Source organism: Rhinoraja longicauda, chromosome 8, assembly GCF_053455715.1.
Source record: "Rhinoraja longicauda isolate Sanriku21f chromosome 8, sRhiLon1.1, whole genome shotgun sequence".
Taxonomy (NCBI): Eukaryota; Metazoa; Chordata; class Chondrichthyes; order Rajiformes; family Arhynchobatidae; genus Rhinoraja; species Rhinoraja longicauda.
The window spans coordinates 15,768,642-15,783,041 of record NC_135960.1 but is presented as its reverse complement, the minus strand read 5'-3'; the positions used below and the strand labels follow the sequence as shown (position 1 = coordinate 15,783,041).

The following is a 14,400-nucleotide window of genomic DNA, read 5'->3' as shown; positions in this document are numbered from 1 at the left end:
AAGTATCTTCCATTTAAAAAAAAATCTATAATAATCATGTTAATAATTTTGATCCATCACTGATATATTGCACAGTGAAAGTAAATGCAAAAGTTAAATATTTACTACCTTGTGTTGGGGCGGAGGAGTCAAAGATCCATATAGCATGTATAAAGATTGAATATTTCCAGGCTTTATGAAACACAAGTTGAATTGTTAACAGCTTTGGAATTGTGCATTCGAGGAAGACTGACCATGTATCAACAGTTTTGTGGTATTGCACAACCTTGACAGCATATTGTCTCAATAAGCATAACTATTTGGGGATCATGTTTTGGACAGACTGGCTGGATTGCTTTGTGTAAGGAAATGGCAGCAAGTTAAATGACAGAGGAATCTGCGTGTCATTCACATAGATTTTTCAGCACAAAGCAGCCACAACAAAGCTGGTCAAAATGAGGAGTACACTTAATCGACACATTGTGTTTGTCTAATTGAATTACATGTACATGACATGAAATGTCGAGATTCCATGATGGGAGGGAGTGGTATATTTTTCTCTTTGTGCATCATTGTTGACACTTTTCTTGCTATGTCAATTTTTATCTTGTAACAACATTTTCCTCAATTCTCTTGCCCTCATTAATGCTATCCTCTCAGGAGGGCAGGATGGTCCATCCCATGGACATCTACACAGACACCAACGTTGTTCCTTGGTCAACCAATCAGGAGGTATGCTTGTAAAAACTGGACCCATTTTCAATTCCCCATCACCCCAAACAAATAAATAATTTGAGACTGTACAAAAATTTGAACAAAGTAAAAATGTACTCCATCTAGAACAAGCAGCCTCAAAAAGAATTCTAAATGAAAATCTTCCAAAAACGTACTCTTGGTAAAAATATGCTTGCCGCATGTCTCATTCTCAATACATCTTAAGAACCTTAACTTTGCATTCTGATTGAAATTTGCTTTTCCATTAGTCTCTTGAACACATTTTGCTATCGTAGTACATCTTCATTTCATATCCAGGACTTAGATTTAAATTTGAATAGAATACAGTTAAAAGTTTGTCTTTTGGGGAATGTGAATGAAATTTTCTCTACAAGTATTTGCATCTTGGCCTTTACACAAATGCTCAAGTGGTGATTGAATCTCGGTGAAGAACCTAATCTGGAACCATTTTTGTGACCAAACAATACCATGGAGCAGACCAAAGCACGGAAGAAGTGATTAAATCCTGAATTATTTCTTGTGTCCATCAGTATGAAGGAGTCGATGGCTCAAACAAAATGATAGAGTAATAATCAGAACTGAGTTTTGGCAGTGGTTTGTTTGTGACTATTAAGTTCAGATCATCAATTATTTTTATTTGAAATGTAATGTGAGCTATTCTCACATTTAGTAAATATGTCGAAGTTCAACCACAAACATCACCTCCATCAAATTTAGGATTATCTTTGCAGTGAGCTGTGTGGCATGAAGATGTGATGTCCTACTGTCTGACGTCTTTCTCCAGGTGCTGTATTATAATATGGAGGTGGAAGCTTGAAGAATGATTTTCATAAGACTGCCAAAATGTAGTCCTAGTATATTTTCTACTTAAGGTTAGCATTAACTTAATAAACTAAAGGTTGTTCAGGATTCTTTAAAACAAAGATGCTGACAAATGAATTGCCCAGTAGGAGTGGGAGAAGGCCACATGGCTCCTTTTGCCTGCGCTGACGTTCAGCAATCAACACTGATCAACACTGCATACCCACCGCAAGCAAACGTTTCATCTTCCTTAATGAGAATGCGCCTACCTCACATTTAAAGTACAGGTGCTCCCCGAATTATGTTGCTTCGACTTACAATATTTCGACTTTGCGATGGTGCAAAAGGCAGCGACCCGTAGCAAGCTTCCGGCCACATGATCAGGTGTATTAAATGCATTTCGACTTATGATATTTTCGGTTTCCGATGGGTTTCGTGGAACGTAACCCCGTCGTAAGTTGAGGAGCACCTGTATTAGATTCTACTTCCATCGCCTTTGAAAAACAATGCCAAGGGAAAAAGTCTTAAATGGGTGATCCCTTTTTGTTAAAACAATAACCTTCTCCATCCCATTCTAAATTCATTCACAAGAGGAAGCTATCTTTTTCACATCCAATGTCAAAATTCTTCAAGATTTTGTAGTTTCAACCAAGTTTCCTATCCCCTTTCTAAATTCCAGTTGGTAAAAGCGGAACCTGTTCAACCTTTCCTCATAAGACAACTCACCAACAAGTATTATGTTTAACTACTAACAATTTATTAACATATTTCCTTAAATAGGGAGACCAAGACTAGAAAGATGTTTTGACTAATGTCCCACATAACCTCCCTACTCTTGTATACAATTCACCGCACCATGAACTATGAAAATCTGTTTTTCCTTTTGTTGCAGCACATGGTTTGAAATGGGTTGAATGCAAGCAGGGTGTGATTATAAACCACATCCATAAATTAAACACTTTAAAATTGCACCAACACTAGTGATTTATGACCTTATGGTTTAGTCAAACTGATATATTCATGACATCCTAGATGCAAGATTGGTGAATTAAATATGATGCAAAATACATTAAAAAGAATGACAGTGCAGTTGCAAATGTGTTCAAATCATCCTCTATCATAAATTCCACAGCTTTACAGAGTTCGAAATGACACTTTTCTTAATTTGATGAACACAAACTTAAACTGATTTAAAAGTATCACTAACTAGAAATAATTCTTTCCCACGTGCCTTTTCTGGCTTGACATTAAGAAATGTAATTTACTCCTCTTATTCTTCATTCATTTGTTCCATTGTAGACCAAGTAACTTGATTTTGAATGCATTTCCACTTCTGTGTAATATTTATTTGTTTTGTATTACGAGGCAACATCTAGGAGAGTATGTTCTTGTTACCTTAATATTTTCTGGTTCCATTCTTATTTCATAATATTATGACCTTGGGTACATGATAGGATCAGTTGTAGTATGTGCATATTGGGGAAACTGAAATTAAAATTATAACAAACTATGTATAATTTTATTTTTATATATGTTTAGTTTACATATTTATACAGTTGGGTAAAGTTATACATAAAATACTTGTGTGAAGAAAAATTAACTTTTTTCACTTGTGTTAAATTAATCACTACAATTCAGAATTCCAATCCTTAAGTATATTCAAGATTGTTCTTTACTACAGAAAATCTGCAATTAATATGTGCACTGCAGCAACTTTATGTAACCAATTAATCGGTTTAGGTTTATTATGCATTCAATGGCTCATGACTGTATTTCTAGGCTGATGCTCATTTGGATATAGAATTGACATGTTTGTTCAAACTTTTTAATCAATGTTATTAAAAATGAGCGGTTGACAAAATTATGCAACTCCATGCACTTGTGCTGTTTGGCTAAAATTTAATGCTTGTAGTTCAACTTTGGTTTATCTCACGATATTAAAATAGAGTGCGATTTAAAAATAATTCCCAATCAGGCCAATTTTATCACTGCATGTTTAGCATGCTTATATCAACATGTGTTAGGAAAAGTCGCACTTAAACAAGGCACTTTAATGTTTCTTTATATTTGGTTGTCAATACTTTCCACTTAGAATGGCCGCTGTTGGGGATAGAATCACTAACACTTCATGTTAATTATATAATGCAAAATGTTCTCTCCTTGGTAAAAATAGTAAGAATAAAATGTATGGTGGTTGTTTAGCTCAACAAAATATCACTGTCATAAATAAACAATAATTTCAGGGATACCAGGAGAACACCATTTAACTTTATGTAAAAACGTACTTTGCAATTTCACGCTGTATAAAACAAATATAATTGAAATCAACTTGACTTTAACAATAATTTGCATTTATGTCGCAAAGCATCCCAAATATTGTTTCGAGTGAATTCATTCACTTTTTGGCTGAAGACCACTGCTCAGAAATGAGAAAATGTACCAATGAAGCTTAGTGTGATTGATCTGTTATTCTTTGAGCCTCAGCAACCTTGTTTTTCCAATAAACTCTTAGAATGGATAGTTCATGGAGATTTGCCCAGAATGTTGCTCTCATTCAACAACATTTGACAAACTACATTAGAAGTGTACATAACTGTGCAACTGATTAAAATAATATTGATAACATCAGACTAGCAATTGTACCTCGGCATCCTAATGTCAGTTTTTAAAAAAGTTAATATATATAATTTGCTCATTATGTTTGATAGGTCTAATTTTTATGGTGCCTTTATCACAATAAATGTCCCAAGGTACATCATAGTTGGGAAAACTAAGATTAAGCCAGGAAAATATACATTTTAACTTAATAAATTGGGTATTGCTTCAAGATAGTTTGCCAGTTTATGTAATTCTTAATTCCTAATGTTTTAATTACCTCTGAATATTCATCTATTGTTAAGAATATGCAGCTGCAATTATATATTATAACAGGGGAAAGATTTGGACTTGACAGATCTATTGGCTTAAAGCAAACTAAGAATATTGTGCTTCATAAATATCTTTGAATGACTTCTACTTCCACTGTATATATCCCTACTCCAAAGAAATATTATTGAAACCTGATTCCAATGTACGTGCCAAATCATAAATTGATAAAAATAGACCTATTCAGCCATGTTCTTTCTGAGTAATCATCCTTGCTGAACCAAGAAATGAAACTGAAAGAAGTTGCCTTCTAGTCTCCAATGTGAAGCAGCCATATCTAGCTAATGAATTGCTGTCTAATTTGATTTTAAATCTTTTCTGATTCTTAACATAACTTCAAATCAATGAAGGTATTTATTTCACAAAATGCTGGAGTAACTCAGCAGGTCAGGCAGCATCTCAGGAGAGAAGCAATGGGTGACGTTTCGGGTCGAAACCCTTCTTCAGACTGATGTCAGGGGGCGGGACAAAGGAAGGATATAGGTGGAGACAGGAAGATAGAGGGAGAACTGGGAACGGGGAGGGGAAGAGAGCGACAGAGGAACTATCTAAAGTTGGAGAAGTCAATGTTCATACCACTGGGCTGCAAGCTGCCCAAGAGAAATACGAGGTGCTGTTCCTCCAATTTCCGGTGGGTCTCACTATGGCACTGGAGGAGGCCCATGACAGAAAGGTCAGACTGGGAGTGGGAGGGGGAGTTGAAGTGCTCAGCCACCGGGAGATCAGGTTGGTTAAGGCGGACTGAGCGAAGGTGTTGAGCGAAACGATCGCTGAGCCTGCGTTTGGTTTCGCCGATGTAAAGAAGTTGACATCTAGAGCAGCGGATGCAATAGATGAGGTTGGAGGAGGTGCAGGTGAACCTCTGTCTCACCTGGAAAGACTGTTTGGGTCCTTGGATGGAGTTGAGGGGGGAGGTAAATGGACAGGTGTTGCATCTCCTGTGGTTGTAAGGGAAAGTGCCCGGGGATGGGGTGGTTTGGGTAGGAAGAGGCCAGTGGACCAGGGAGTTACGGAGGGAACGGTCTCTGCGGAACGCAGAAAGGGGAGGGGATGGGAAGATATGGCCAGTGGTGGGGTCCCGCTGTACTTGACGGAAATGTTGGAGGATGATTTGTTGGATAAGCTGGCTGATGGGGTGGAACGTGAGAACGAGGGGGATTCTGTCCTTGTTACGAATGGGGGGAGGGGGAGCACGAGCAGAGCTGCGGGATGTAGAAGAGGCCCCAGTGAGAGCCTAATCTATAATGGAAGAGGGGAAGCCCCGTTTCCTGAAGAATGAGGACATCTCTGATGCCCTAGTGTGAAACACCTCATCCCAGGCACAGATGCGGCGTAGAAGGAGGAATTGGGAGGAAGGGATAGACTTTTTGCAGGTGGGAAGAAGTGTAGTCCAGATAGCTGTGCGAGTCAGTGGGTTTATAATAGATGTCAGTCAATAGTCTGTCTCCTATGATGGAGATGGTGAGGTCCAGAAAGGAGAGGGAGATGTCAGAGATAGTCCAAGTATATTTAAGAGCAGGATGGAAATTGGAAGTGAAGTGTATGAAGTCAGTGAGTTCTGCGTGGGTCAGTGAGTTCTTTAGAGGTAGCACGAATGCAGTCGTCGATGTAGCGGAGGTAGAGTGCGGGGATGGGGCCAGTGTACGTCCGGAACAGGGATTGTTCGGCGTACCCGACAAAGAGGCAGGCATAGCTAGGACCCATGCGAGTGCCCATAGCTACGCCTCTGGTTTGGAGGAAGTGGGAGGAGTCAAAGGAGAAGTCGTTAAAGGTAAGAACCAGCTCTGCTAGGCGGAGGAGAGTGTTAGTAGATGGGGATTGGCTGGATCTACGGTCGAGGAAGAAACGGAGGGCTTCAAGACCATCCTTGTGGGAGATGGAAGTGTAGAGTGACTGGACATCCATGATAAAGATAAGGCCGTGGGGGCTTGGAAACTGGAAGTTATCGAGGAGATGGGGTGAATGTGAGGTGTCTTGGACGTAGATGGGGAGGAATTTGACCAGGGGAGATAGGATGGAGTCGAGGTAGGTGGAAATAAGTTCGGTGGAACATGAGCAGACAGAAACAATGGGTCTGCCGGGACAGTTCTGTTTATGGATTTTAGGTAGGAGGTAAAATCGGGCTGTGCGGGGCTGGGGAACGATAAGTTTGGTGGCATTAGAGGGTAGATAGCCGGAAATGGTGAGGTCCGTGATGGTGCTGATGAATATCAATGAATGAATCAATGAATATCTTTATCGGATATTCTCTAATTTTTATTTTATTTAAAAAATATATATTTTATTTATTTTTACAGTCAATACAGTACAACAGATTGACCATACAGTTGTGAAAGTTAAATAGCACAAAATCATTATATCAAAGATAAAACAATATAATCACACATGATATTCTCTGACCGAAAGAAAAGGTGTAGGCAGAAGCCAAAGCTTATTGTGCCTACCCTTAATACTTAACAAAGCATTTACCCTACCTAGCCAATATAGCAGTGAAACAAAACAATCAAACAAAATATAATTTAAAAAACACAACATCATAAGCCAGAAGCAGATAAACAAAACATAGAAAGAAACACAAATATAATCAAGGAACATCATTTCTGTCATGTCGAAGGTATTTATTTCACAAAATGCTGGAGTAACTCAGCAGGTCAGACAGCATCTCAGGAGAGAAGGAATGGGTGACGTTTCGGGTCGAGACCCTTCTTCAGACTGAGACCTCTCGACCCGAAACGTCACCCATTCCTTCTCTTCTGAGATACTGCCTGACCTGCTGAGTTACTCCAGCATTTTGTGAAATAAATACCTTCGATTTGTACCAGCATCTGCAGTTATTTTCTTACACTATATTTCTGTCATGTCAGTCATTTCTCAGTGCTGATCACATATTTTGTATCTTTCAAATATAATATTTTTGAACATTTTCTTGAATTTACACATATTACTACACTCTTTTAATTAATTGTTGCAACTATTCCATAAATTGAGCCCTTTAACAGTCACACGTCTATTTTTCACATTTGGCCTTACCCTCTTTTTTTCAAACATATAATTTCCCCTGAGTGGATACCTGCTCTCCCTCATTGAAAACAAACCTTGGATACAGTCAGGAAGTGTACTTTCTTTTGCTCTAAACATTATTTGTAAAGCATTAAAGTCTACTAGGTCCATAAATTTTAGGGCGTATGATTTCATAAATAATGGGTTGGTTGGGTCATTATAATCAGCCTTATTGACAATTCTTATGGCTCTTTTTTGAAGTATAAAAGATTGAATTAGTGCTAGTTTTGTAGGTGTTTCCCCATACTTCCACACAATATGTAATGTATGGAACAACGAGTGAGCAATATAAAGTAAATAGTGAATTTTGATTCAAGATGTCCTTAGTTTTGTGCAGTTTTGCAATGGATTTAGACAGTTTTGATTTGATATGTTTTATGTGAGTTCTCTTAGTTTTAAGTTTATTTTTCTTTCCTATCACAGCTTCCCATTGTTAATGAGTCTGCTCAGTGAACCTGTCCATGCTTATTTTAGTGAGGTTTTCAAATCAGACAGAATTTTCTGACTACAGTTCAACCGGTCATTTATAATTGTTTAGTGCTTTATATTCCAAACTATTGTTAAAATCTCAGCCAACATGTTTTATTCAGATTTAACGTGTCCCCTCAACTTTAGCACATTTGTTGTTTTTTAAAGTCACGCACTGTATATGTCATGTTTTCTCCCTCCCAAATGTATTATATCATCTTTCACAACATTAGGTTTGATTTGCTGTCTATCTGCATCTGGAGTAATTAATCTTTACGGTTATCTACACCTCATTTGTGGAAGTTTTGAAGTCCAAATTTAAATTGCTTGTGTCTGTGTAAGAAGGAAAAAGGTTCCTATTAAATATATTTAATATCATTTCCAAATGGGGAAAAGAAAAATACTAATTACTCTTCTTGGATTCCTGTTCTTTAAACATCTAAACTTTGTTTACTTACTAGTTTTAATATGTCTAAATACAGGTAAATATTTCTTCAATTTCCTGTGGGGCACCTTAGCAGATTCCATTGTTAATCTATGTCTACAATTATAATTAAATAGCGCATTTCAAAGCACCCCTTTTACATCTCCAATGTCGATTCAAAAGAGGTCCTGTTTCAACTGCTGATGAACAAGTCAAAGTTGCAAACTTTCGGAAAAAAAACAGAATTTTGGTTGAGATTCAGTGTCTCTCTGGACAGATCAAGTCGATAGGAAGAGTTTAGAGGGATTTGGGCCAACTGCAGGGAAATGGGACTGGCCCAGTAGACCAACTGCTTCGGCATGCATAAATTGACCAAAAGGATCTAATTTCCAACTCTATTGCTCCATGACCTCGAAGTAGTAACGAAAGCTTGACATAAATTTTGTATAGATTTGCATTTAACATTCTGATGCAGTCTCTCAGTGACTTACTTGTGTGTGGTATAGATTTGGTTATAATTTTATTCACACTCCGTCTCAATTGTAGTTAGATTCTTATTCATCCTTTTAGCCTTACTGGTATTGTATTGAGCTGGCCCCAGTGTATATATTGTAAGCAGCCAGACCAGTGAGCTCAACCAAAAACAAGGCAGTTTTTTGTTTCTGGGAAAGTTATGATAATTTCAATAAACATGAAATTCCATCTATATAATATAAATAGACATAATATAAATAGCATCTTATTATTTTTTGCAATGTTATAATATAATTGAGAGCGCTATTAAATAACTAACCAATAAGACTGTATTGGAATCAGACAGTTTGGACATTTTCATAACCATTTTTGTTGATGCATCAATTTTGTAGTTTTATGTTGTAAAGTAAAACTAATTATATGTATGTTGCTTAATTGGGAAACATGAAGCACTGACTGCAGTCGATCGTCGATATGCAATAGATCAGAGAGATTGAAGAGAATTTTCATTAATTTTCAATTTCCCAAGTTTCTAGCGGCATTATTTTAGATATAAATTATTAATATCATTCCAGCTTTTGTAGTAAGTTCATATAATGTACAACTAAAGAAAAGTCGAAAGGTGATTCAAATGTAAATTAGCCTAATATACAAGATTTACTTTGTAAATAAGTACCATAATGTTGAGTAAACAGGTAATTTCCTGCAGTAGCAAGTGTAATATGCTTGCACCATTGTTAAAATTGTGGAGAATCATAAAATTGATGCTGATGATATTATACTCCTCCGACTGAAAATTAGACCATTAACTGGTTACATGTACAATATTTTTAAATGACCACTATTCTTTATTTTGTGAAGTTTTATGTATTTTGTGTGGGTTGTTTTGTACATAATCTCAATCCCAGGTGAGCTCTTCTGCTCCAAAATACATGATCAGGAAACTAAGGAAAAATATATCTATTGGCCTCATTACATTAAATACAAACATTTGACGTGATGACTGAACTTTTTTATTTTGATTTGTATTCAATTGGAAAAATCTAAATTCTGTTCCACTTAAACACATATTTGCAGGACTATTTTTGTATTATGCACTGATATTTACCCATTGTATTTCATCGGTTTCTAATGACGGCTCAGAATATCAGTTACTATAACTTCATTTTTAACTTGAGATACAAATTTCAGGAATGGCACATTTAACTTCTTGTGTGCTTTGGATTTTTTTGTTGGGAGAGATTGACAGAAATGTTTAAGAATTTAAATTCAAGAAATATCATTTAACTCTAATTTGAAGTATTAGCCATACTGGAACATTTTACAATTTTGAGTTACTTGCAAAAAATGTTGCCATTCAATTTATTCTAAATTCACTTTGGTGGAACCTATTTTCATTTTTAACAAAGTGTTTTTGTTCCATTAGTTCTAATGTAATCACTATTGAGAAATGTTTTGAGCATCACTTTTGATTTGAACTGATGTTTTTTGCATTGCTTGATGATAAAAAATGTTTTCTGCGTTTGTGTCGAGTGAGAAAAGCATGTTTATTTTCTCGGGTTTTTTTCCAGTAGGATATTTAATAATGACTAGTTTGTGTTGGGTTTAAATATTGTGTTTGGTTCTTTAAGAATGTATTTAATATGCCCAATTTATAACAGACAAAATGAAGAGCTGGTCGTGGATAATCAAACCTAGTAAATTAATCTTTTTGTTAGTTCCCATGTTAAATTGTTAATGTAAAAATCGGTATGTGAAATGCATTCATTATAAATGCGAACGCAAATAATTAAGATATTTTGCTCATCTTTAACCTATCTGGGTTTCAGGTAGTTCTGGCCAGTCAGCATCCATGGCCATTGCAGGCACCAACCAACTTGCTATTACCAAGACAACATCCGTTCTGCAAGATGGAGTTATAGTTACAACAGCAGCTGGAAATGCATTGCACAGTCAGATCCCCATGGGGGGTTCACTTCCCATCATTGGCCAAAACAAGGCTTTTCAGTTTGGACATGCTGTCCCAACGAGTAGCAATCATATCCATTCTCTCAACCCAAATCTCCTTGGCTCTCTGTCCATTCCTTTTGCAATGAACCAGCAACATCTTCTGAACCAGAATATGCTGAACATGTTACCTACATCAGTAGATGGCAAGGGAGAAGTCTCTGTGAATCCTTTAGGAATTCTGAACCCAAATTTAAATGCAGCTTTGACTTTGTTTCCTGGTGATTTGGCGGGACAGACTTTGCAACCTGTTCAGCTTTTGGCAACACTGTTTCAAAACCAGGCACAGGCTACAATGCTACCCCTTACATCTTTTAACTTGACTCTCCCAGATTTATTGCAGCAACAAAACCACCCTTCACCTTCAGTGACACAAATCCAATCCCCATCAGATCATTTGCATAGCAATCAATTAGTTAGTAACAGATCACAAACCCTTTTGACAAACTCTCTGGGGAACCCTTTACCAAGCCTTTCAAGCAATGACACCACTACAAACCCACTCCTCCTCCCAGCTGTCACAGCAGCCCCGGGACTAATGGCCCTCAACCCCCATCTGTTGAGAAGTGTTCTGCACTCTCCTTTGATCCATGGTATGAATCACTCTGAGGTTTCCACAGCAACCTCATCCCAGGCAACCACTACCACCAGTACATCATCCGTAGCAGCACTTGCTGTCTCAACTCTTGGTGGGACAGCAGTCATGTCAATGGCAGAATCGCTGTTACCCATTTCAGCTGCTGGGCATGCAACAGGACCTACAAAATTGAACAACTCTTTGCTACCACACCTCCCTTTGCTAGGAGCCAACTTTCTTGGTAAGTTTTAAATTGCCAAGTGAGTGGTACATTTTACTTGTGTCAAGGAATGCAACAGACGTTTCAGCAATGTAATTTTTAATCTCTTTAAAATATATTCCTTAAAAAAAGAGTTAGGATATCAAATGTTTTGGACTGAAAACTTCCTCTTTACTTGGTACAGATTGAAATGTACTTTTGTGGAGCTACTCCATTTATTAATAGTTAAATCTCATGGAAAAGAAATTGGGATTTTAAATATTATGCTACATGTATTAAGGAGTGCAACAAATATTACTGCAAGGAAAAATTTTCTCCCCATTTAAATCATTAGTAATGTACATGGATGATGGACAAATGTTTTGATCAGGCAAATAACCCTTCAAAATCCTGAATGTATGTAAAGTGTACTTGTTTCAGGAGATTCCATTAACTTGCATTTCAGATGCTTCCACTGCAATTTTAAAATTTATATTCAGATTTCTCAAAAGCTTTGTTTTGGAGTGAAATTTTTATCGAGTCACACAAAGACTGGATTTATTTCAGTAAAACAGAATGACCTTGATTGACTTAAGGAGATAGTGTGCAAGGTAGTTAGTCACATGAAATATAAAATCATTTTTTGACTTGCAGTCGACTAATGGAAAATATGAAGAACCACAGTTTTCTGTACGAGTAAATTATGGGTGCTGGCATTAGCTAATCTATTTAATTTCAACAACTATTTTGCTCCAATAATGACCGACTTTCGAGAGCTGGTAATTGCAGCAAGTGAAACAAGGATCTAGGACTTGAATGAACAGGAGAAGCAACTGCATTTCCATATATAGTCAGAATGAAGAGTTGTGATATAACTAGCACAAGAGTTGAAATTAGAAATACGTTAATATGAATTTGGAAGAAACAATGGAGGGAAAGCGACTGATTACAACTATAAAAAGAAACAAAAGTTGTTTTTAAAATAAGAAATTTAATATCGTTCAGTAATGTTTAATAAATGTGAATTTTGGTCACATTTGTGACATTTTGTATTCGCTGGGAGTATTTGACAATAAAATTATTAAGATAGTCTGATAGCTAGTTTGGGTTTAAATATGTCTGAAATTTAAATGGTTGCATAACAAGTTCATTGCTTCATTTCAGATTAGTTGTACATTTTTCACAAAAATAGACCATAACTTGTGTTATTCAATTACACATCAGTGGTGAGACAAACAGCAAGATGTCATTTTGACGAGGTTGTTAACAGTTTATGATATCTCAATCAGCACCAATGGATCTCCACATTTACCATGCACTGTCCTTCACTTGAACATGCTGTGGCATTCACACAGGAACAATTTATTTATATATTATCGTAAAAATTGCCTGTTTTCAATGAATTGCTATTAATGATGAATTTAGTTTTCAACTATTTTATAGCTTTAATATTTTAACTGAGGTATTTGCTTGGAATTGGGCTAAAGAAAGCCTCTTTAATAGCTTTCCTTCGCCTGTGCCTAATAAACAAAACTAAAAGATAATTAAGTTTTGGAAATGATACTCAACTGACAATCCTCACAAATTTATGAGTACAATATCTTTCAAAGTGCTGAATAATTCAGCTTTTAATACATTCCAAAATGCTTTTCCAAATAACTTAAAATGAGATATAATAACAAGGAACAGCAAATGCTGGTTTAAACCAAAGATAGACACAAAATACTGGAATAACTCAGCCAGTCAGGCAGCATCCCTGGAGAACATGGATAGGTTTATTCACAAAATGCTGGAGTAACTCAGCAGGTCAGGCAGCATCTCGGGAGAGAAGGAATGGGTGACGTTTCGGGTCGAGACCCTTCTTCAGACCATGTTTAGCAACATGGATAGGTGATGTTTTCGGCCAGGACCTCTCTTCAGACAATTGGGAGCTGAAAAGTCATCTATCCATGTTCTCCAGGGCTGCTGCTGCCTGACCCACTAAGTTACTCCAGCATTATGTGCCTGCCTTTAATGTAAAATTAGTTACTGTAAAACTAAAATGAATTAATAGTGCTACCTTTTAATTTAACAAAACATGTTGGCAATACATCAAGAGTTTTATTGGTGGAGCACAGAACCAAAAAACTGCAGATACTGTTTCACTGACCTTTCTGCCAGTTGCTAACCATTTTAATTCAAATTTCCACAATGACCTTTGTCCTGGGCCTTTGCCAGAGTGAGGCCACAAGCAATGTGTAGGGAGGAACTGCAGATGCTGGTTTAATAATAATAATAATAATGCATTACATTTATATAGCGCTTTTCAAACACTCAAAGACACTTAAACCGAAGACACAAAAAGTTGGAGTAACTCAGCGGGTCAGGCAGGTAACGTTAAGTCCATGATGGTCCATTGTTGATTACCGGATAGGTGATAATAAGTTAATACCGACAGTGGAACTCAACAGACAGTTAATACAGACAGTGGGACTCTGAGGCCACATACAAACTGGAGGAACAGCATCTCGTATTCCTCTTGGGTAGCTTACAAACCAACAGTATAAACATTGAATTCTCCAATTTTAGGTAATCTCCAATCACCCCTTTCCCCTCCCCCCACTTCCCTCCCCTGTGCCCTACCTAGACTCGCACCTATTTATCCCCTCCAACTCCCCTTTCCGCTACTTTCCTCACTCTGACTTCACAATCCACAACTCTTCAAACCTGTCTCACACCTTTTGTTACGTCTGACCCTTGTTCCAAACATCT

General features: G+C 37.0%; 1 protein-coding gene across 5 annotated transcripts in view; it reads left to right on the top strand.

Annotated features, from left to right (window-relative positions):
- The window catches only part of mbd5 (methyl-CpG binding domain protein 5), a 172,522-nt gene that overhangs the window by 105,270 nt on the left and 52,852 nt on the right, over nucleotides 1-14,400 (top strand). For 4 of the 5 annotated variants that reach the window (XM_078403364.1, XM_078403361.1, XM_078403363.1 and 1 more), the window contains exons 6-7: nucleotides 640-711; nucleotides 10,696-11,691. In XM_078403364.1, coding sequence (XP_078259490.1) covers nucleotides 640-711; nucleotides 10,696-11,691 — 1,068 coding nt within the window. The remainder of the gene's footprint in view (nucleotides 1-639; nucleotides 712-10,695; nucleotides 11,692-14,400) is intronic. The other variant, XM_078403366.1, reaches the window with a different exon arrangement.